At 34.0% G+C, this 24553-nt stretch overlaps 2 protein-coding genes and 2 long non-coding RNA genes across 4 annotated transcripts; 2 read left to right on the forward strand and 2 right to left on the reverse strand.

Moving 5' to 3' along the window:
* The first annotated feature begins 886 nt into the window (after positions 1-886).
* On the forward strand, positions 887-2905 carry LOC138139923 (transforming acidic coiled-coil-containing protein 1-like). The gene is made up of 7 exons (XM_069060511.1): positions 887-1226; positions 1458-1510; positions 1561-1709; positions 1767-2101; positions 2154-2282; positions 2334-2483; positions 2533-2905. The coding sequence occupies exons 3-7, from the start codon at positions 1689-1691 to the stop codon at positions 2711-2713; spliced, it is 816 nt and encodes a 271-aa protein (XP_068916612.1). The 5' UTR covers positions 887-1226; positions 1458-1510; positions 1561-1688; the 3' UTR covers positions 2714-2905.
* Positions 2906-8033: 5128 nt separating this feature from the next.
* shg (shotgun) lies at positions 8034-22889 on the forward strand. The gene is made up of 14 exons (XM_069060491.1): positions 8034-8394; positions 15454-15611; positions 15666-15944; positions 16135-16326; positions 16381-16583; positions 16637-17714; positions 17769-17921; positions 17982-18320; positions 19470-19805; positions 19859-20050; positions 20106-20544; positions 20604-20743; positions 20803-21151; positions 21205-22889. The coding sequence occupies exons 1-14, from the start codon at positions 8301-8303 to the stop codon at positions 21678-21680; spliced, it is 4428 nt and encodes a 1475-aa protein (XP_068916592.1). The 5' UTR covers positions 8034-8300; the 3' UTR covers positions 21681-22889.
* Positions 11669-12889, reverse strand: LOC138139913 (uncharacterized). Its single transcript, XR_011162405.1, has 3 exons — positions 12411-12889; positions 12284-12333; positions 11669-11810 (listed from the first exon to the last, which is right to left on the reverse strand). It is a non-coding gene; the product is annotated as an uncharacterized lncRNA (long non-coding RNA).
* On the reverse strand, positions 21923-24003 carry LOC138139912 (uncharacterized). Its single transcript, XR_011162404.1, has 3 exons — positions 23691-24003; positions 23014-23215; positions 21923-22942 (listed from the first exon to the last, which is right to left on the reverse strand). It is a non-coding gene; the product is annotated as an uncharacterized lncRNA (long non-coding RNA).
* Positions 24004-24553: the final 550 nt, after the last annotated feature.

Genomic DNA, 24553 nt, shown 5'->3' on the forward strand with positions numbered 1-24553 from the left:
TCGTACAGCCAAATTTTAGTACTGTAAATCAAAATCTACAACGTCAAACGTTATTGTCAGTGTCAAAGTCAATGCGAAAAAATGGGTTTGACTGAAATTCAAAAACAGATTATAGCGCAACGTAAGAGACGGGATTTCGATACGGGGAATTGTTGCTGAAGTTGGTGTTCATGAACCTACCGTTTTATTGGCCAAACAAAAAATCAAACGTATGCATACATAACCTTTATTTAAAAAGCAATGATTTAGGATTTAGGGATATTCGTTACTAGGTTGCCATAAATTTGGTTAGGTTGGAGACTATGTGGTTTCTGGTGAGAAACAAAAGATATCCCAAAAATGTAAGACAGCAAATTAATTGTAACAGTTGCAAATGACTAATTTCTCGCTAAGTGATAGATGATTTTTCGTTTCACAATCAATTTTGGTTACTGGCGGCATATTTATTTGGATTTAATCTCTCAATTCAAAGTAACCAACCTTAGGCATTCAAAATCACTTTTGAAAATTCTAGTTACACACAACATGAAAAACGTTATTTCCCTAAAAGTTCGAATTCTAGGGAGTAGTCCATTTTTGACACGAGAGTACTTCTGTAATTTTCGCGTTTTTTCTGGCTAGACAGCCTCAGGGCGTCCTCTTAGTTCGTGTCCCACCATTCAAACCTTGTGCAAATGCCTTTTTTTTTTCTCTTGTTGTGTTTCAAGGTCGCGTCAAGGTCGCGCCAAGTCTTAGTATAACTTGGTATAACAACTAAAGGGTAAGGAAATTTTTCATTTGCACAAGGTTTGACTGGTGGGAAACGATGTAGGAGGACGTCCTGAGGCTGTCTAGCCAGAAAAAACGCGAAAATTCCAGAAGTAGTTAAAGTGAACAATTACCCTAAGGTGCAACGGAAAACAAAGAATGATCCATAGCCAACCCTAAGTGAAAATTTTAATAGTCACCCGTTATAAGAAATCTCTGAAATCCGGGCCTGGAATGTTAGTACGATGCGTCACCAAAAGAGTGCCTATCTGTCTTTTTCGCACTCGTTGCCAACACGTTTGAAGTAAATTGAGTACGTTTTTGACATTCGCTAACTGTCATTGTGTCATTAATGGTAGATTTGTACAAATGTCATTTTGTGTTGTGATAGTTGCAGGTATTATGCGGCTGTTGTAACGCCCAACAATTCGAACACATGTTTGAATCAACTCTTTAAACATTTGGAATAAACGTGAAAAGTACGTAAACAATTTTTATAATGCACACTTGCATCCCAAAACATTTAGAACGTGACCTCAATAATCATTTATTAATTGAGTAAATATGTAGTTGATGTAATGTTGTTGATGTTGATACGATTTAATGTAACGTAAGGTAAAATGCTTATAGGTGAGACGTTTGTAGTTTTTCTTTCAAAAATAACGCCTGTGATGTGACTTAGTTCCTGTCAATTGTATGGTATTTTTTAGGTCCTTCCAAGAAACTGACCACTCAAGGATAGTGGAACTGATCGTCCTTAAAGGTGAGTATTACTTTTTTTTATGTAATATATAAAAATAGTTTAATTTTCAGTGTGAATAATGATTTTCTATGAACAGAAGTGACGTCCAAAAAGCATTTCCTGGAAGTTTTGCTTGAATGTAAGAAACTCAGTTTAATATTGAAGCTAAGGTGTCCATGTGATATTTTTTTCAAGGATAATGGCAACACAGGAAAATAATGTAAGGGTACCTATTATTGATTATTTTTTAATTCATTTGAAATTTTATTGTTTGTAGATTATATCAGACTCAGGTGAGAAATTATCTCAGCAACAAGAAATTTCTGAGTTAAAACTTCAGTTAAATGCATCTCAGCAAACTATAGCCAGCATAGAATTGAAAATAAGACAAAAAGAAGAAATCATAATAAAAACACAAGCAGATTCATTTAAACAAGCTCAGCAGTTAAAAGCAGAAATAAAAAAATTGAAAGACCAGTTGAAGGAAACATCAAAGATTATTGAAAATAGTTCAGCAACAGAATTAGAAGATGCTGTGAAAGCAGCGGAAGAAAAAGCTAGTAAAGCATTAAATGAGCTTCATGACAGAGTTCAAAAGGAAGAAAAAATGAAGTAAAGAAAAAAAAACGGGAAAAATGTGTTAATAATTATTTTCTGTTTATAGTCAAATTCTAGAAGAATATGAAAGAACAATAACAAATCACATAACTGAATATAAAAAATTGAATGATTTGCATGAAACTGTCAAGGGAAATTTAGCAACACTGGAAATGGCATTTCATGATGTTATCCAGTTGGTTACTTACTTGTTTTATAAAAGTTTTCTTCAAATTTTTATTTTCAGAAAATATGAACGAGCTAAGGCTATTATTGAAGGGTTCAAGGCAAATGAGGAAGTTTTTAAGGATAACATTGAGAGCATGGAGAAAAACCTTAAAATGGAAGTACAACGATATGAATCTCTCAAAGCTCATGCATCTAAGCAAATAGAAAAGTAAAATTGATCTATAATAACATTCACTTATTTTTCAGTATAATTTTAGAGCAAACAAAGACAACACATTTTTAAAAACTCAGTTTGAAACACTGGAAGCTAAGCAAAATGCAATTATTAAAAGGTTGGAAATTAAAATTGCAGCACTGGAAAATTCTTTAGAACAGAAAACAACTGAGTGTGCTGAATTAGCAGCATTATGTGATGAAGTAACAGGAAAAAAGGTGTAATGAATTTACATAAGTCAAACAACTACTTAAAAATCATCCATCATATAAGTTAATATAATTTCTTGATTGAAATTTTTTTGAAAAATATACATTTTTAATTGGTTTAAATTATATTAATTTGTAATTTATTTTTTTATCATGTTTTTGATCAGAATGTAATTAATATTGAAAACAATAAAACTCTTAAATTCAGTTTGTTTTTATGTTTTATATGCAGTTACAATATGTTGTCAAATATTTTTATTTCTAAATGGTAAATTACAAAAGTGATTGTAGCCACTACTTTTTCTAAACAGATGTTAACTGTCTATATATACATATTATTTTTTTTTTAGTTTTATTTTCTCATCGACACGTAAAAACATTTCATAAAATTGTATAGTATGCTACTTACAGCGTTACGCCTAATTTTATGTGTTGTGTAACTATTCACCTTATATGTATATGCAGTGATATAACGTAAAATGAATTGAAAATTTGTCATCACGTTTGTAGTAAGATTCAACAGTTACCTTTTTATTATTGTTGAATGTGAAAGAATAATTGTACTTTTTTAAATAATGTAAAAACTATTAAAGCTGTGTTTGTGTATTCAATGGCTTTACAAAACATTTTTTTTAATTGTTGATCGCCGCTAAGTTTGAAGTTCGGAAATGCGTATTTCTACAAAAAAAATACGTACAAAACTTAATACTATCCGCGATAATTTTTGGTAAGCTTATTCTTCTAACTGATGAGATTTTTCCCCCTTAAGATATCTTTTTTATTAAGCGAGCCGTTTTATCATTTTTTTAGGAAATTAATTTAAAATAACGAATTAACACATGTTTAAGGACTTTTTCGAAAGGTTTTCTAACCTGACAATCCTCAATTCTAATTATTCTTCCTTGGAAACCACTGAATCTATCATAAAATTACTAAGCATAGGTACCTACTATAAAAAAATAATAATCTTTCACGTTTCGACTGTAATAGTTTGTGAACAGTTGATTCTCTGTACATACCTTATAGAAACCTTTTAACTTATTTTTATACCTATAAGGAAATTGTATTAAATATAACATTGTGTATGTTACCTAGACTACTTTTATTTGATATATTTTTCTCTAATTAATTACTTATATCAATTAATAAATTAATCAAGTATGTACCTACATACAGATGTCGCTAAAAAGTATGGATACATCTAAATATTTTAAGAACGGTTTAGCAGAGCTCGTTGAAATTTGGCACACAGTTAGAAGTATTTAAATTCTATCATCCGAGATTATTTTCAATTTTCTAACATCATTTATTTTGAAGATACAAGGCTATGTTGATTTTTTAAATAGCACAGGGGGTTAAATTTAATATTTTTGAAAAGAGAGTTTTGTGATTTCAGTGATGCAACACAATAAATCATGTTAGGACATTGAAAAACATCTCAGATGATAGAATTTAAACACTTCTAACTGTGTCGCAAATTTCAACGAGCTTTATTGCTAAACCGTTTTGAAAATATTTAGCTGTATCATACTTTTTAGCGATCTGTATATACGTATTAATTATTTGTGATTTTATAAGAAATTTAGTTACCTACTGCTAGTTGCTTTTTAATAAGTATGTAGGTATGTATTGTTATTTAAAATTTATATTCCTAATTAGCTGTAAACTATACATTTAGACTGTTTAAAAATGATAACTAGCATTACTTGTATATTTTAATTTTTTTATTGATATAAATAAATATATTTTACGAAAATTTTATTAGCAAATTTTTTACTACCGAAAAAATCAATTTTATATTGACACCTTTTTTATTTTTGTTTAAATTTTATTCTTTTACCTCATAATGGCAAAACTGTATTTATGAATACAGAAAGATACGCTTGTTTGAAAATCACACAAAAAATGTATGGGTGCTATTTAAAAAACCAAAGTTGGTTGCCATAGCAGCGAAACAAAAAAAGATAGGAACAAACTAGGAAGACCAGATGATGCAGGATAATACACCAATCAACTTTTATATTAAACATTTTTTCATAAATTGTCAAATTAAAAAGTTACAGCCACTATTTGATACTTTTGTTCCTGTATATAGATACTTCTTAAAAAATTTATGAGGCATCGTACAATGAATCGTCAAGATTATGCAAGCAATTTTTTTAAATAATCATGTCATCCTGGTCATAATATGAGTGAGAATAGTCTCGCCGATAGGTGGCGATACTGGCGGTAGTGGAAATCGTGGAAATCTGTCTATTAGTTTGTCTAAAGGCGGCCTTACACCAAGGCAACAATTGGCAACATGTTGCCTGCAACATTTTTTAGTAATGTTGCTGGTCATTACTAAAAAATAGTGATGGATAAATGACCCGTCATTTATTTTTGGTCAAAGTTGACCGGTCCTTGATCGGTCAATTCCAGTCATTATTGGTCAAAAAGTAGGAACTAGTTAAACATCACAAAATGATTCTTTCAATGTCAAGGATTATTTTAATACCAAATAATGGTTCTTAATTCCATTTTTTGGTAATCTTGTAGTTTACGTCGCCCAAACTGCGCATCTCATACGCGCAGCCCCATAGACTCTGCATTGTTGCCAGATGTTAATTAGAATTCAACGCATCTTTTAGTTGGATGTGTACGACTCCAATACGTTTGTTAATTGATCTGTTTCCCTGGTTTAGTTTGTGTTTGGTACTTTTTTAACTTTGTTTCGAAACAATGGGTGGTAGAGGGGCTCCTGCACAGAATATAATTGTATAATTAAAATCACCGTCACGTGATGTTAATTGTGAATTTTCTCTTATTCGATACAAATAAATAAGTCTGGCAACGCTGTACACATTCAGCACGGTGCGCGAAGCGATGCACAGTTTGGGCGACGTAAACTACAAGATTACCCATTTTTTATAAGATTTATTGATCGATAAATTATTGTTCTAAAATTGTGTAAGTGAGGTTAAGTTTGAATTCTTTGAAGTTATACTTTGTTTTTTCTTTAACATATTTGTTTGAATTTGAACTTTTTGTTAATTTAAAACGCTTTAAAACTTTCAACACAACTGTGTGTGTGTGTATTTTCAGTTCTTTAGTTTCTTTAAAAATACTTAAACATTCGTTTAGAATTTAAAAAAGTAGGTATAGTCGACTCAAGTTGCAAAAAACCACTTGTCATTTGCAACAGAATTTTTTCAATATTTTTGAACCAAATAAAGGCACAAAGGTACCAGAAAATCATAGTTTGGATTGAATATTTTCCATATAAGTACAGTTTTAAAGTAATTTCAAATTGGTTTTTTGCAACTTGAGTCAACTTTAAAGTGGGTACAGGTTGCAAAGACACACTTGTCATTTGCAACAGCACTTTTATGGCATTAGTCATTTGAAATTACTTTATAACTGTACTTATATGGAAAATATTCAATCCAAACTATGATTTTTTTGTCCCTTTATGCCATTATTTGGTTCAGAAATATTGAAAAAATGCTGTTGCAAATGACAAGTGTGTCTTTGCAACCTGTACCCACTTTAAGTATTTTATGAAAATAAAAATATATTGTATTATCATGTTAAGAAGACACAAAAATGATTGAAAAACAAAAACCACTTCTTCCTAATAGATAAAAAGCTTAATAATCGTTTTCCACAATGATCTTTATTAAAGTTTTAGATGTTTCATTGTCATAATTTACTTATCTATTGTCATAATCCATTTCTTCATTGTCAGCAGCTACGTAAATGAAATCAGACAACCCAACATAACATCATGTCATCAGTCAAACAGTCATCATATCCTATAATATTCAACATTATAAGCGGGAAATTTAAATTTTAAAAATGACTGGTCAAATTCGTCAAGTCATTGACAATTATTGACCGGTCAAATGGGTCACTGACTAATGCCCGGTTTCTGGAACGGTCCAATAACTAATTGACCGGTTAAATCAAGCGTTGCTATGGAAACGCTAGAAAGTAACCAATCACGTTACAGGATCTTTGTATTTAACGGAGAGTTAACTAACTGGCCCGATAAAATTGTTTCCAGAAACCGGGTCTAAGTCAATTACCGGACCTCACAACACTACTAAAAAATGTTGCAGGCAACATGTTGCCAATTGTTGCCTTGGTGTAAGGCCGCCTTAACGTTGAGAAGCTGGCGGCAAATTTTGAATGTTAATTTGAACGGTTTCGAGTTTTTGACGTGGGAAACCAAGTTAGATTTTTTCATAAAATTGCATTCCTATCCTATTCCTGGTTAATTTTACCATGGTGGAAAGAAAAAAGAAAGTTTTACTAACAGGTAATTCGAAAATTGCGTTAAATAATTGTAGCCAAGAACTGAAGATGCCTATCCCGACCTAACCTCTACAGTCTACGCATGACATGGTTACTTTATTAGCCCGTATTGGCGACATACACAGCTAAAATATTATTGAAGTAAAAAATCACAGTGCGAAAAAATTAAATAATTTGACCTTGACGAGGAAAATCCAGCGTGAATGAAATTTAATAGGGGCTATTCTGTAAGGTGAACGTTAAATTTAAAGCTGCGTTAAAATATTCAATTTTACCAAATCGCTAAAAGCACGACTCCAACTTGGTATGTATTCTGTAACTCGAAAATAAGGGACACCAATAAAATTGCAAGTATTTGTTCTGGCGGTAGATTGGTGCGCGTTTTCTGCCTTCATAATCGCAAATGACGTGTAAAATTGAAGTTATGCGAAGTATGATTCGGTTTTCTTAATTTGTCAATGAATTGTCTACTTGACAATACCTATCAAATAATTTTTAATGAAAATGTCATTAAATGTTGACGTTAATTCTAACATATCTCTCGTAAGAAGGTTTCACACTATGGAAAAAATTAAAAGATGTGTCAATTTTATTCTGACAGTTCCCTTCTTTTTTGCAACCAACTGTATGAGGCTTGCGGCACATTCAACTACGTCACCAACGCCTACTGCGATCAGACAATCATTTATAATGACCTGAACAATCCATGGTCCATGCCTATTACAATTCACTTGCTCGACAAGAATTGTGATTCACCTATACATTTAAATGCTTAAAGAGTCATTTAAAGATTCAACTCCAACCCGGCTTTTCAGTTTTCACACGTCGTTAAACTGACGAAGTTGAATCCGATTAGTTTTAACTAATCCAAATGATTGAAAGTGATTAGGGCCTTCGTACTGACTATCTATCATTCTCGTACTGTGTACATAACGTAGTACCTAACTAGAAAAAGGGAAAAATATCGGAAAAACCCAATTTCCTCCATCTTGTCGCCAAGATTATTATCAAGCGTAAACGCATGCGCTGAGCGCTGTCCTCTATCCAAACAGTCGTTGTTCGATGTTCGATGTTCGTTGATGACTTGATGTCTGAGTTTGGTGTGTAGACGGAATGGAGCACGAGTCGTGTTCTTTGTGTCTTTAAACGGCTAAATTTCAGTCATTTCCGTGCCTTTTCAGACTGATAATGATAATAAAAAGTGCAATTAGAAAAAAATTAATGTGTTCAAGTGATAAAATTACAACCGACACGACCGTCGACTCGCTATCAGAATAGATAATAACAATTGTGGCAGTTTGACAAAATGAGCTCTATAAAGTTGTTTTTGTGTTTTCACTTTCTTGTTTTGTATACTGGCAGTGCTCAAGACAACGATGGCTCTTTGGTTGCACAAAGTGGTGAGTTAAAAAGTCATGTCAATAGAAGTCACGCCTTAATTTCGTTCCCTCCTGCAATCTGTTGAATACAACTTGTTGCCCCTGTTCACAATGGCTCAACATTTTTCTGTATTTTTACTAATCTAAATCAATGGATTAATTATCTGGAAAGAACGCCTATCTTTCTTGTAGTCATTTCAACAAATTCAGAATGTCGCCAATTATCACTAACTGATGGATATTGATTTCAACGAAATTGATAAGCTTATATGGGTGCGATGATTACAATTACCTATTTAATATTTTTTCGTCATAGATGATTGAACGGAAATATGTATGTTCTTTTTTTTATGAATAAGCGTTATGGTTATGAGTCATTTCTTCGAAACGCTGCTGTTACATACATACCTTTAACACTGATAAGATTAAATGGCTAAATCATTTAAGCATTTAAAACACTCTTCCCGGCCATTGATACTTGTTTTCCGGTTGTCGCCTTTAGTAATCATACAGGAAGTTTACAAAAAACTAAACTAGCAGTAAAGTGTATTCGGTGTATGTTAGTTTACAATTGTCTGCATTTAAGAGAGTTCAAATATACAGGGTGTATTAAAAATGGCGCATAATATTTACATCCCATGATTCTATGTTGAAATACAAGCAAGAAATTCTACTACCAATTTACGGTTCACCTTCCGCTCATGAAGTTATTAACAGTCAAACTTGGAAATTTGCTTCAGTTGTAATGGAAAAATCATATGTATATTGGTGTCCCAAAATTCGCGGAACAACTCAGTGGGGCAATGCCAACTCATGTTAGAAAATAATGAGAAAAATAATAAAAATATTCCATGCCTCTTAAATTTGAAGATATGGGGGCTCAAGAGGTGCATTTCATTTATTTTAAATATGTATAATTTTTTTTTTTTTGACTACATATTTATCTTTTACTAGCTGGTAGCATAATAATTGCGAACGATTGTGATCAGGTTTGCAATTATTTTCTTCATTATTTCCAGCATTTCCAAGTACATATGTACATATGTACTTATGTAGAATTTTATGTCCGTTTTACCTCAAACAACGTACGGCAAACATGGCTTTGATTTTTCTCTGATATACTCCATTCTTTATCTTGGTGAGTGGTCGATGCGATCAAGCAAGCCATGGGTAGCTTTGTAAGTTTTACTTTTTCCACCAAATTTTTGTGTGGTGTAAACCAAATATTAACTGTCATCGCTGTCATTCACATTCAGAATCTTCGTCAAGCATTCATGTCCAAATCTCGCGATCTTATGTCGCGAAATGTAAATATATAAGCCGTACACATCGATTCTTAAATTTAACCGTTCCCGGTCTGAAAACATCAGCGTCCGTCGTCGGTCCATCCGACCGAAAATTATGCCCGTGTCGGGTAATATTACAAAGAAGTTTGGGTTTGAAAAATTAACCGAAGTCAAGAAATTAAGGAATTAACGTAAAACATTTAAAATCAAGTGACCAAAGTAAACAAGAGAAAAGTTTATTTTAAATGCTCGAACTTTCTAACCGAGCTCTGTAATTCTGTTAGGAAATACATACCCCAAAATTTTTTGCTGAATGCAATGATGGGCGTTTCTAGAAGGTGTCGACAGTGTCTGGAACAGCATGAAGGCAATATATTGAGCAAACTATAGAATACATTTTTTATTGTTCATAAATTTAGTTCCTTGATTTTTGGTTTTTCAATTTTTTTTTTCAATTAAAATAAATTTGTTCTTTTTTTAATGTACGAATGTACGAATATTCAGAAGAAAATTCTTTATAAGAACGAATAAAAAAAATATATACATGCAATGTAATTTGACAAAAAAAAGTTGACTATCGTCTGTCAAAAAAAATGGATATCGAAAAAAATATCGAATCAGATAATGTTAAGTATTTTTCGAACTATGTACATATTTCATTTGATGTTCAAATCGAGAAAATCCAAAATTGTATGTCAATTTTTTTATTTTTCCAAATTTGGCATCTTACAACCAGGAGTGTTTGACATTTTCCTTTAGTTTTGGCACTTTTTCGTTTTAATATCTGTTTCGACGTGCTTCCAAATATTTTCTGCTGGGCTTAAATCGGGACTGTGTCGGACTCGAATTACATTACAATACACGTTCAAGGTGCGAGCCCTCGATCAAAATCGTACCACGTAGCGTAGGTCAGAAAATGGCGGTTTAAACGAATGATTCATAATTAAAATGGGAAGTGGTAGCGATGAGTAATTAGGGGCGAAGCTGGATTCCTGGATTTCGCAAAACGGATTCATTCCTAGGCGCACCGCGCCCCTTAATACGTTCTCTCGCGGCTTCGTAGCAGGGACCGCTCGTGGAGCGTGTTAAAACGAAATATCCATCACAAATTAAATTTATAATTATCGGCTGATTGTATTTTTATGGCCATTGGCAGATTCACCGTCAAATTAATACAACTGTGTACCTACCTGTACACAAAAAAAGTGGTCAAACTCACTCCCGACTCGCATGGATGATGACAGGTATTAAAGGGTCGACTTGCACCGTATTCACCATGTGTGTAGTTGTTTTCCAATAATTTTTTCTACTTTGGTATCACAAATGAGTCTGTGAAACGAAAAGTACTGTCACAAAGGAACTTTTTGTGAAACTGGTTTTGTTTTCTTTTTTTTTTTATACGTATTACGTTGGTATTGCTGTAATAAAATAGCACGCTGGCCGGTGTCCGGCATCTCTAGCGGGCTCCCCAATCAATCGAGCGTCTTATAAAATTAGTGTAATAAATAATAATACATATATTATTTCGACACGAGTTGCAAAAACATTGAGATAATAAATGTAGTAATTTATTATACGAGTTTTATCATACATGTCGCACGCGTTTTTTGGAGCACGACGAGCGCAGCGAGGAGTGCTATAAGCAAACAAGTGCGACAAAATGGCTTATAAAACGAGTGTAATACAATATTTTTTCTATTTTGCCCCTATTTTAAACTATAAAAATTTAAAAATAGTTCAAAACATAATACTAGGAACATTTATTTGGCAGATGTAAAGGGTTGGTAACACGGGTAACTGGACGAACAATTGCAAGTTTTGAATTTAAAGTGTCGTGAAGTGCAGTAGTGATCATCTACACATATAGCAACTAGTCATTGTGAGTCACTGCCAACATTAAGAATTTAAGTAAATGTTCCTGAAATCGGTATCGAAAAGAACTCCTTTTCGAAACCCGTGTTATAAGGACTGTGTTAAAGGTGCAAAATAAAAAAAAGTTCTACGGTGTTTTTGGATATTTTATTATTCATTGTTATTTTACATATGTATTTGTATTACAACACATACTACAGACATCACGTAGGTCTTACTTGTAAATCTTAATCTTGGTTTTTTAAGATTATGAATTTTGTCACGGAAACATTTTTTCCTCTGCAAGAATTTTTTATCAGAGATTCGCACATACGGAAACACTTTGCATTTTAACGTAAGAATGTTTTCAAGATTTTGAATGTAAAAACTATGTTTCTTTTCATAATTTCTTTCTGTATTGTCATTTTCTTATAATTGACTGAAATCGATAATGTATATATTTTTAAATAAACATTTATACATGTGTATATATTTTTTTTTGCCCAATCGTCTTCTTATAACTTCGCACGATCCTTGTAGTAGTATACCTTGTACACCTTTCGTCGATGTGGTTGGTATACGTGTGCATTGTTAAAAGGTGACTAATCAGCATTCTCATGAAAAAACTTTCGTAGAAATTAAATAAAATCAGATTAAAATAGTTTCAGTCGTTAGACATGTTTCAAGATTATAATTTTGTTTGAAACACCTTTTAGAATTGTCCGTAGTTAGAAAGTAGTGAATCATGATGCAAAAATTCAAATTATGCTTACCCTACTCCCGTAGTGAAACATTCGTAGTGATCTGTCGTCCTTCTCAGAAACTGTGGTATAACACAAAAGTCTTCACTGACTAACCAGTAACAAAATAAATTTATGGGGCGAGTTTTCAGGTACATACCTACTCTTCGCAGCATTCTTGCACGTGATTTTTTTCGAGGCCATTGCAAATTCATCGACAGCGATTTTCGTAAGAAAAAAATATTTTGTGAATTGTTTCAAACTCGTCATTCACACAACAGCTACCTTGTTCACAAAGTGTTATACGAATTTTCCATCTAGATATTTTGTGATAGAAACAATTCGAAATATTTAATTAATGGCTCGTGCGCCATTTCATTTTCTTAGCCAAGTGGTTAATAAATACTTAAGTGCAAGCGAAATGTTGGCAATAAATCAGCCGACCATGTGTGTCCTTCACGTGAATTAAGAATTCAATGTCTTTGAAACTATTAAATTAACCGAATTCGTGAAAGTTGATAATATTGATTCTGGTGGCTGTTACCGAGTTATTTTAGGGCGTAAGTAATTTGTCATTGTAAAAGCATACCTATCAGTATTTACTCAATGATTATCTGTAGAATTTATTTTTCAAATTGAGATAAAATCGTCTAAAACTTCGTTGCAAAACTTACTTGAATTGGCAAGCGTATGATTTTTTTTTACAATGATTTACAGTTATAAAATTTGTATCTTGGTAATACTAATAAGACTAAAAAGTTATTACAGAATCATTCAATACTATATTCCACATTTACACGTAATAAAAAAAAATACGACAAAATTTCATTGATTCATATGTCAAACACAGTTATGTATTAAATTATCCGTTTTTTCATTTTTAATATTGGTATAGATTTGTTTCAATGTTTTTCAAATCTGTCGTAAGCTGTCATGTTTTATGTAGAGAAACATAAATATGTACAAGAAAAATTCTAGATGCATACCTATACCTATTGGTGCATTGAAAACAAAAACTCTTGTTACGTGACATTCAAGAAATACATAAATGGGTAAATAGATATTTAATAAACACTATGGGCCGTATCTCGACACCGTTATTAAAATTGCCGTTAACTAAAGTCGTGATTAAAGTAAACATAAATCGATATGGATTTATGCAATTATATATAACCTGCCAGAAAGAGATAAATTCGTCACCATCGTAATTAGAGTCATGATTAAATTTAATAGGGGTGTCGTGATACGGCCCTATTGAGAAGTTATTGTATCATGGGCCCTATCAACTTAATATCCGATTACATCAAGTTCTGCTCACCCTACTAATGAACGCTTAATTTTCTGCGTGCTTGTTGCCAGTAAAGGTTTTATTTGTCACAATAATACATAAATATTTGTAGTAGTTATTACATAACGACTTCATTCTCTGCCTAATAAAAACTAGTATGTATTTTCAAACAAATCACTCACACCTGCCATTAAAATAAACCCTTCAAGTTTTTTATCTTTTATAACAACGCAGATTACTACGATGGTGGTTTTGTCTTAATTTTGCAGAGATTTCAATTCTTTCCGTGATCGTAGTCATTGGATTCATGAATCACGCTGTTGTCACAGTGATTCAAACCAAGTAAATTCCTTGTATTAGTGTCATATTGACATAGTGCGAATTCAAATACATATGTACATATGTATATTCTTTATTTCTGATCGATTTTTTCTTATAACTTACGGTTGGAGATCTAGAAAATTATATTTCCCTTTTCAGTTCAGCCTTACCCCATGAAGTGTGTTTAAAGCTTGCTTTCAATTGAATAAACAGTTATTAAGTAGGACATTACACTTATGTTATAATATCAGGTTGTGTAAAATCAGCCAGTACGTTTTTATCATTTCGAAATTTTCAAATTTCTACTTATATCAAAATGAGATTATTTTATCAGATTGCAAATATCAAACAAACAGATAATTAATATCTAAAAATGAACATTAGGTAGTAGTTAGGTATTTTATTTATTTAATATATTTTCGAGTATTTCTAGAGACCAGTGTTAAAATTTTGTAAATCATGTTTAAAGTATGTATTCAGCTTTTTTCCCTGAATGTTTGCGTTCCATAACTAACAAAGCTTGGATTGTAAGCCATAAAGGTGTAGGGTGCATTATTTACAATATCAACAGAAATAGAGGATTGATTATTTTATACACTGTGATAACATTTAATCAGCTTAAACTGATAAGAATGAATCAATAATAAAGTCTAAATATAACGCATATAATTTTATACTGAAGATAGTATGTATTATGGTTATAATAGCTGATGGATACAAAGCAGTTCTGTTCAGAGTTCAACATAATGAATAATTAAAATGCAACAACAATAATAATTGTTTTGAAGGAGTTACGAAAGCTGAGATCGAGGCAAACGTATAGTCAATACAATCGCGGTTTCTGGCAACCAGGAAACTGGAAAATTTTCCATTTTAGTTTGTAAATTAATGACTGAAAGAAATATTCCTTCAGAGATTTATTTTAAGTAGATAAAGTTGTACTTGTAAATTGTGACGTAATTGTAACACGTATGGCACGTCACGCGCAAGTTACAGTTATTCAAATGAAAAGTCCGACTCCACGTGTAAACTAAACTAACCGGCACAAAAAACGACTCACTTTGAATTTTATTAATATAATCAAGTACATAATTCATTGTCTTAGATTTTTTTTTTTGATATGTTGTATGGATAAGTGTTCTTTAAGTTATTCTTTTCCAAAGAATATCCGACAAACAAAACATTAAACACAGCAAATACAAGTTTCATGAAAAAAAAAAGAAATAATTTTTTAGAAAAAAATTTGTTATGAAAAATTGCCAAAATTTGAACAGCATTTTGAATTAGTATCTCGTATTGTCAAATTAAATTTTTTCACACGTAAATCAACCGACAAAAACACAACATGGAAGTAGCGCAAATTTTCTAATACAATTAACAAAACAATTCGGTTGCCATGGTGACCATAGCATTCCCGATCATTGAAAATATCCCAATTTAACTATAATAAAGAAAAATAAGCACAAATATAATTTCAAGATCATTTGTTAAAGAAATCATTATGAGTCGTTTTGTGTGCCGGTCAATGTATTTGGTGTGGTGTGAACACTAATGTCGACCTGACCACATACGTAATTTGTCGATTTGTTTTCAGAAATATTCGACAACAGTTTAGATTCCCAATCTCAAAATCAGGCACTGTTGAATGACGCCAATGCACACGTCCAAAACCACAAACCCATCTTCAAGGATTGTGAAACGTACAACCCCGAAGTCAAAGAGGAACAAGATAGAGGGACGCCCGTCATAAAAGTAAGTGAATTTATTGAACGCATCGTAATTTCTTGTAACGTTTTTGTTTGAAAGGTTCAAGCGGACGATCCGGACAAAGGTGCCCCGATCGGTGGAAGAATCACGTACAGTATCGAAACACCAGTTGGGACAAGAGTGAATTTCGCAATTAACAACGAAACGGGAGAAATCACCACAAACGTACCGTTTGACAGAGACGAACCAGCCAGACAAAAAGAACTCTACGTGACAGTTCGAGCTGTTGATGATGGCCGTCCGGAGTTGGCAGATATTTGTACTTTCAAAGTGACAGTGACAGATATAAACGATAACCTTCCCAGTTTTGATCAATTGGTATTGACTTTGTTTATTTAGAGGTGGTTTAATCATGTTTAATTGACATCGTGGTAGTTTCAGTTCTCAATATGTAGAACGGCAATTTTGAAAAATGATTTGATTCTGTTAGAAAATTACACATGATTGAAGCACCCCCAAAATGTATATTTTTGTGATACGTTTGATATGACTAGAAGAAAATTTTTAGGAGTATTCAGCGAAAGTTTCTGAGGATCTTCCAGAAAACAGTGAAGTTTTGAGAGTGTTTGCTTATGATTTCGACGATGGTGAAAACTCCAGACTGACATACAGTTTTACTTCCACTGATCCCAAATTTGAAGAGTTCTTTAGAATCGACCCTAAAACTGGTGTCTTTCATCTAAAAAAAAAATTAACAGGGGTTGGTCACCAAATCAATTTATGATAATAGGTTAATTTATCATTATTATTCTAGAATCAAGGTAAGAGATATCAAGCGAATGTTCTCGTCAAAGACAACGGAGAACCACCACATGAAGCAAGCGCGGAATTATATTTCTTAGTGGTAGATTCTGACAAGAAACCACCTTCCATTGAAGTAGTAGGTCATCAAAATGTCATCACATTGAAAGAAAACGAAAGCGATTTTGAGAGATCTCTTATCTCGCTTACAGCCAAGTGAGTTTTAAATTTTTCTCAATTTTGTTAGAATCGAATTCGTATAATTTTAGTTCAAATATCAACGACACGAGTGTGGCTTTTGAGTTAGTGAAAGGCAAAACGATTCAAACCAATAAAGATCAGTCTTTTGCGTTGAGTCCAAGCGGACCCACTTCAGCAACCATTACATTAGCACGTCCCTTGGACTACGAAAACGTCATCGAATACCAACTGACCGTTCGTGCTCAAAACAAAGATTCACTGTACGCTTCTGTCAATATAATAGTCAAAGTAGAAGATGTCAACGACGAAATTCCTACTTTCATCGAACTGTTAAAAGGGAGCGTCGTCGAAAATGACAAACCGGGTGCTCCGGCGATGACGGTCAGAGCGATCGATAAAGACGGGACATCGCCCAACAATAAAGTCGTTTACGAATTGCTCACTTACACGGACCTATTCGAAATCGACCCACAGACAGGCGTGATCACGTCGAAAACGTCGTTCGACAGAGAAAAAGAAAAAGTTTATCACGTGACCGTACAAGCACGTGATTCGGCTCCGAGCGCCCTCTTTCCCAATAAAAACAAGCCGAATTCGGCCGACCAGACGTTCCAAATCAGCATCGAAGATCAAAACGATAATCAACCCAAGTTCACGAAGAGTATTTACGAAGTATTTAACATATCCGAAAGTGCGGACCAACAGAAGGATGTGGTCGAAGTCAAAGCTGTGGACAGCGATACGGCGTCGTACATAGTGTACAGTATAATCGAGGGTAACACAGATGACGCTTTCTACATAGAGGATACAACAGGAAGGATCAAAGTTAAAAACAAACTCGATTACGAAAAAATCGAAAATTACAATCTAACAGTTCGAGCGTTTGACGGTGTGTTCTCAGACGAAGCTAAAGTTATCATAAGTATACAGAACGAGAACGACGAAATTCCAATTTTCATGAATTACACTAAAGATATCCAATTTAAAGAGGAAACTACGAGTACAAATTGTATCATCACGTTGACTGCGTACGATCCTGACATAAAGGACAGGAGTGCCGATCAGAAAATCGTCTATCAAGTAGGCGAGGCTTATACGTCATTCTTGTCAGTCGATTCGAAAGGGGGTTGCGTCAGGCTCATCAAGGTAGGAAGATGTCACGTACGTAATAAGTGTTCACTTTTATATTGCTATTTTTAGAAATTGGACCGCGACGGACCTAACGGTGCGGCTTCGTATCAGGCTTTCATCCAAGCTACGGACAACAACGCAGGACCTAACGCTTTACACAACTATGCAGAAATCAATATTATCTTGGAAGACATCAACGACAACGCTCCAATTTTAAATATTGTAACACTACCGATCTTCAACTAAACAGGATAAAGTCGTAACTTTTTTTTATTATTCTAGACGGAAGTCGTGTGGTACGAAAATCAAGAACCGGGTCTTATCGTAAATTTGACGGCTACAGACAACGACGGTCCGACCAACGGTCCACCTTTTTCATACAAAATATCCAACACGGCTAGCACCGACATACAAGAGAAGTTCTCAATCGAAGGTCCTAGTTTACGTGCGAAAGTGGTTTTCGACAGAGAAGAAAAGAAATTTTATAACGTTCCAATTACAATCGGCGACAGCGGCGACCCTCCACAATCCGGTACTAGCATACTGAAAGTGATTATTGGAGATATAAATGACAACGCGGCTCAAGATGGGTCCAGTGAAATTTTCGTCTACAAGTATCAGGTAATGTCACTAATTGGGGCTCATCTGTCTGCCTTTATTCACAATGATTAAATTCGGGAGGCCTAAAATTTTGTGTGGAGCTGTAAAACTAGGACAACAAACAAACAAAAAATCATAAATGTACAGTGACAAAACACTCAGTAAAAATGATAAATATTTTTGTATACTTAAACCAGTAACAAAAATAAATTGTTTCATCAATAAATAAAAAAAAAAAAATACAAAACGTAAAAGTTGTCAACTGTACTTGATATTAAAAGGTACATAAATATGTATGATTATTATTGAAGCAGAAAATATTTCTTGCAACTAACAAACAAAAACTTATTCATTTTTAAATAAAAAAGTACAACGAACAACTAACCTCAAATGCCATGCCGATAGTCATTTTTACCGAGCATTTATTAATTTTATTGTGCCAGATGTGATATGTTACTGATCATTTATATTTTTTTCTTTCAATTCTTTACTGGGTACTCTACAACTAGTCAAACCTGTTACGTTAAGTAAATTAAAATACACTGAACTCCAAAATTCGATTTGAATTTTTTTAATTATTATTAATTAAAAAGAATTATTCATTAAAAAGAAAGTTCTGAAAGTTCGCCGATGAGGGGGCCACAGTACGGGCGCTTCTAAAGAATAAAAATGCGGAAAAATATATTTAGACATGATTTTAGAATTAAGAGTGAGTACAGTAAGTTTATATTTTCTTTCTAAAACAATACTGAATACAACTGTATTTTTGATTTTAAATTCGAATGTCATTTGACCGAGAAAAACTCGGTGACAAAAACTTAAGATGAATAATATCCTCAAAAAGCGCCCGTACACTAGCACTCTGCGGGGATCACTCAAATTACACTTTTGAACAGGCCCGTTATAATACAGCAGGTCGTGATCTATGTTTTTCCTCAATTTTCAGTGTGTATAACAATTTTTTGCTTTAAAATAATACTCTTAAAAAGTTGCAAAAATTTAAGTGATGCGTTAATTTTGGAGTTCAGTGTAATTCAGTTTACTCATCAGATTTTATAATTGACAACGACATTTTTTGTTGACGTAGATGAGATTGATAGTTTTTATAGTGTTATAAATTATCGAATAACTTTGAATCACTCAATATATGTACGTGTGTGTGTGATACAGGGTTTCACAACGGATACTGAAATCGGACGTGTTTACGTGAACGATCCCGACGATTGGGATCTACCGTACAAAGTATTTCAATATGACGGATTTCCACATGAAAATTTTGTTTTGCTTGAAAACGGTGGAATGATTATTATGAACAAGGAAACAACTCCCGGCAATTACACACTGTTGTTCAAAGTAACAGAGGAGTTGTTAAATGGCACTAAACATAGCGTGCATGCAGACGTCAAAGTTACTGTTAAGGATATACCTGAAGAGGCCGTGCGTAAATCTGGTTCTATACGACTCGAGGGTGTCACCAGTGAGGAGTTTGTGCAGAAGGATCCTGTTGTAAGTCCTAGATGTTATTCGTGAGTCACTGTCTCATCGTAATCTATTAACAGGTTCAGTTAAGTAAAAAAGATGTTCTTCAAAGAGACATCGCAACAATTTTGAACACTTCCATCGAGAACGTGGACGTGTTCACGGTCATGCCTAGTAATGGTAGTTACGTTGATGTACGTTTTTCTGCTCACGGTTCACCTTACTACGCTCCAGAAAAATTGAATAACAAGGCGACACAACAACAAGAAAAGGTAAAAATACACATTTATCTGCCGCGACAAAAAAAAAAAAACAACGAAATTTTAGTTGGAGAATGAACTCGGAGTTAAATTCGTAATGATCGACATCAATGAATGTCTACAAAGGAACGCTTGTCTGAGTAGTTCGTGCTCAAATGTTTTACAAATCGATAACGTCCCCGCCGTCGTTTTCACCAACAAGACGTCTTTCGTGGGGGTGAGAGCATTCGCCAAAGCTGAATGCGTTTGCATGGATCGTAAAGTTACCGAGTGTTTCAACGGCGGAACTCCGATCGAAGACGGTAGGTGCAACTGTCCGGATGGAGCCGACGGGCCGAATTGTGAAATTCTGGGCACCAGTTTTGCCGGAGACGGATGGGCAATGTATCCGTCGTTCGACGCTTGCAATAACAGCGTCATATCATTCCACGTGCTACCCCAGGCCAACGACGGACTCATCTTTTACGCCGGTCCGCTGACAAAACGACAAGCAGAGGTGTCGAAAAGTGAGTCATCTTGTTCTCAATTATAAACCCGCCCTATTGTACATTTGTATTTTTTTTAGGTTTCGTGTCGGCTGAACTGAGGGATGGTTATGTGGTTCTTAAAATAGATCTAGGATACGGTCCTGAAGAAGTTGTTTCAAAATATAAAAAAATCAACGACGGCGCTATGCATAAAATAAAAATAAATTACACGAATGTGGTATATGACTTTTACGACGCATGTGTGATGTGGTTTTCTTCAATATGAATTTTTTTCAGGATATACAAATAGAAGTAGACGAGTGTCCAAGCGACTGTCTGCAGTGGAAAACGTTCTTGAAAGGCGGCTTACTAAGAATAAATGGACCTTTACAGGTTGGAGGCCGTGCGAATATATTTCCAGATGAAGAGGCGAAAACCGTATGGCCTGATCCGCCGACTAGCAAAGGTTTCAAAGGTTGTATCACCAACTTCACTTACAATAAGTACGTGTACAATCTCGCGATGCCTTCCGATGAGTACCACTCTCACAAAGGGGTGTGTAATTATGGTACGTTTCAAGCCGCGACGTTCGGAATCGATTCGAACTTCTTGGTTGCCATTTTAGTGTGTCTCGCCATTTTGTTGAGTGAGTAATTAAAAATGTATGCATTTTCACATTATTTAAATTTGTCGTTGCAGTTTTGTTGTTGGCCGTGGTCGTTCACAAGCGGAAACAAGACAACCTGAACGAAAAAGACATGGACGATACTACAGAGAACATCATTAATTACGAGGACGAAGGTGGCGGCGAATGCGACACCAACTTCGATCTGTCAGTATTGCGCAGGGTTGACGAAAAGCCACCGATGAGGGACAATTTGTATAGTAAGCAAGCACCGGATGTGCCTGCCGACATTGGTAGTTTCTTAGATGAGAAAAAGCGCGCTTGTGATAAAGACATTTTACCGTGTGACGACGTGCGCCATTATGGTTATGAGGGAGATGGCAATAGTTCTGGGTCTCTTTCTTCGTTAGGTTCATCCACAGACGAGGGCGATTTGAAATTCAATTACTTATCGAGTTTCGGTCCGCGGTTCCGCAAACTGGCTGACATGTACGGCGATGACGCTAGCGAGGAAGGAAGTCAAAGTGGAGGGGAAGAATCGTGGTGCTAATTAACAACATTATACTTTGTACTTAACTGTGTTTGACCAAAGAGAAGGATATTTTTTTGGATAAAAATTGCTGTGTAAACATTACGATTACTTCATTGTGGCAGCTGAAAATTCGTCTTTTTTTATTTTTCCAACATGAACAAAGTAGTTTTAGTGTTTATATTGTGATTTATTATGAAATAGTAGGCTGCTTTCCGACTAAGTTTCAATTTTTCAAATGTTACAGTTATTAATTTTTTAGATTGTATTTATATATTTTTATAGCCACGTGGCAGTTAATTTTCATAAATGCTTTGTGACCGTGAAAATATTTATGCAGCTCAACAATTGGTATATAATATCACTAATGTTGACGTGATATCTTCAGAATTGTTTTATTTTGTGATTGTACTATTCACCAGACAGGCTTGTGGTCTTTGCATATACATATATAATGACTATAATGTAATAGTGAATTACAAAAATTTGTAATTTGATTGGTATTTGAATTGAATTTACCATTTGAATTACAAAATGTTCTTCCAAGTGTCCTTATGAGTAGCTAGCGTGCCTTTTTATCGACGTAAGTAGACTGGAACATCTTTTTAAAATAACAATCGTACAGAATGTATGATAAAAGAAATTTCACATTTTCTTTTAGTGTGATCAACCTACAGTAAAAAATTTCAGTCAACGATAACATACTTAGTACTTAACTGTGTTTGACCAAAGATAACATTTTGGCTGAAACTGACGTGAAAATAGGTTCAGACTGAAATTTGTATTAGAACACATTTAAAATTGACATCTGGATGTCAAAGGCATTTATCTACTGTTAATATTTATTTTATATGTGAATTTAGCTAAACTTTTGTATAACCATATGGATTGGTAAAACAACTCTAAACTAATACCAATCTGTGCCACATGTACATTTTTTTAATAATTATTCACGCGTAGTGGTTATTTTGTATAAAATTTTTAGTGAATTCTGAGTACATTCCTTTTTTATTTGTGATTATATCTATACTAGCCAGGTCATAGATGTTATCCATAAGTTGATCTCGTTCGATCATTTATTAGTATTTCAAAAAAATTAAAACATTAAGTATTATCATGTATTCTAAACATGTTAGTTTTTAATATTGATTTGTGCTTTTTGCTATTGAATAATTAGTTGCACATAACGTGCCTTTATATGTTATAATAAAACGTAGTTACTTTTTTAAAGAGTATTTTTTGTACCTAATAGAGAAGAAATGTTGCTCACTGCCGTATTTCAACTGTAATAATAAGATTTAATTATAATAAAGTTTATTTAATATACATGACATGTTAATTCTTGTAAACTTACACCACATTTGTCATACGACTCCCGGTCGACTTCGGTTCGACTCTGGGTCGTTCAGGGTCGACTCCGGGTCTACTCCGGATTGATTACTGGTCATTCCGGGGCGGCTCCGGGTACAAGTTGAGTCCGGGTCGCTCCGGTTGGATTTCGGGTCGGGTACGGGTCAACTCCAGGTCGCTCCGTGTCGGCTCCGGGTCGCTCCGTCCTGAAAGGGTCAAAAGTGGAGATGGTCAGGTGTTGGTTGAGCCGACAAGGACGCTATTCTGGCGGGTATAATATTCCGGCTCGCTACAAAATATTTTTTTCACAACTTTTTCCACAGTTTAGGATATTGAATTGTAAAGAATCCGATAGTTTTAAAAATCTTCCAAATTTGTTCCAAAAATAGTTTGAATATTTTCATCGGAACAAATGTTATGATAACAAGGGGTATGAATTCCCGATGGCAACAGTTAAAAAAAACGCACTGTATATCTTTAGTCTGTGGGCCAGTTTATAGATTTAGATATAATTTGATCCCTCAAGAGTGGGGCACTATCCTGCAGGTTATACGCATCCCAAATACATTATTAAAATTTCAATTACCGATTTTTATTTTTTTTTATTTTTGCAACTCGGAATACAACAAACTCGTCCTCGATTGATCATTTATTTTTTTCAAAATAATTTGAATTTCTTACTTTCAAAAAGCCGATTTTACACGTCGTCAAATACGAAACTGTTCTACCAACTGAAAAAACGCCGCGTTCCGCGGTTCCGCCGCTAGTGAGTTAGCGGCGCGTCAGTCGATGTCGGGTGAGGATTTTATTTCGCTGAATATCAAAACATTAACCTGACATTAACCCTATGTTCAATTAAAAAAAAATCATGTCAATGCATTACAAGCAATTACAACATAAAACGTGTTAACGATTTTACACTCGTTTGGCATATTGCTTGGAACAAGAGGATGGTCACTTTGAACATTTGTTAAAATAATTTAATTTAAAGTTTTGTTATTTAGATGTAATACATAATACTAAAACTAAAATTTCAATTCCGTCAAAATAAAATACCTGCACGTTTGGTTGCCTACCCAGCGACAATGTTTGCCTAGATGTTTGAGACAAGTAATCACAAGTAATCCGTGACAAATGACAATTGTATTCACACGAATATTCAAAAACTAAACCCTAACTAAACATGGAATCGGATGTTCAGCGAAATAAAATCCTTAGACACCGCAGAACACTTACGCTAAGTAAATTCAGGATGGATTGGTTCAAATAATTTTATTTTTTGGCAATGTGATTATGTCTTAAAAGAGTGACATGCACGAAACCAACATAATGCGAATCACGGATTACTAATTTAGCGTAGTAAACTCAGGATGGACTGGGTGTTTCAAGGTCAAATAATTTTATTTTTTCGCTATGTGATTATGTCTTGCAAATCGTGACATGCAAGGAACCAACATAATACGAATTTAGCAATGCTCAGTTATGGCTCAGTCCAACGCAAGTCCAACGTGAACGGTGTGATAGGTGAATCCGTTAAAATTTGA

Source organism: Tenebrio molitor, chromosome X (genome assembly GCF_963966145.1).
Source record: "Tenebrio molitor chromosome X, icTenMoli1.1, whole genome shotgun sequence".
Taxonomy (NCBI): domain Eukaryota; kingdom Metazoa; phylum Arthropoda; class Insecta; order Coleoptera; family Tenebrionidae; genus Tenebrio; species Tenebrio molitor.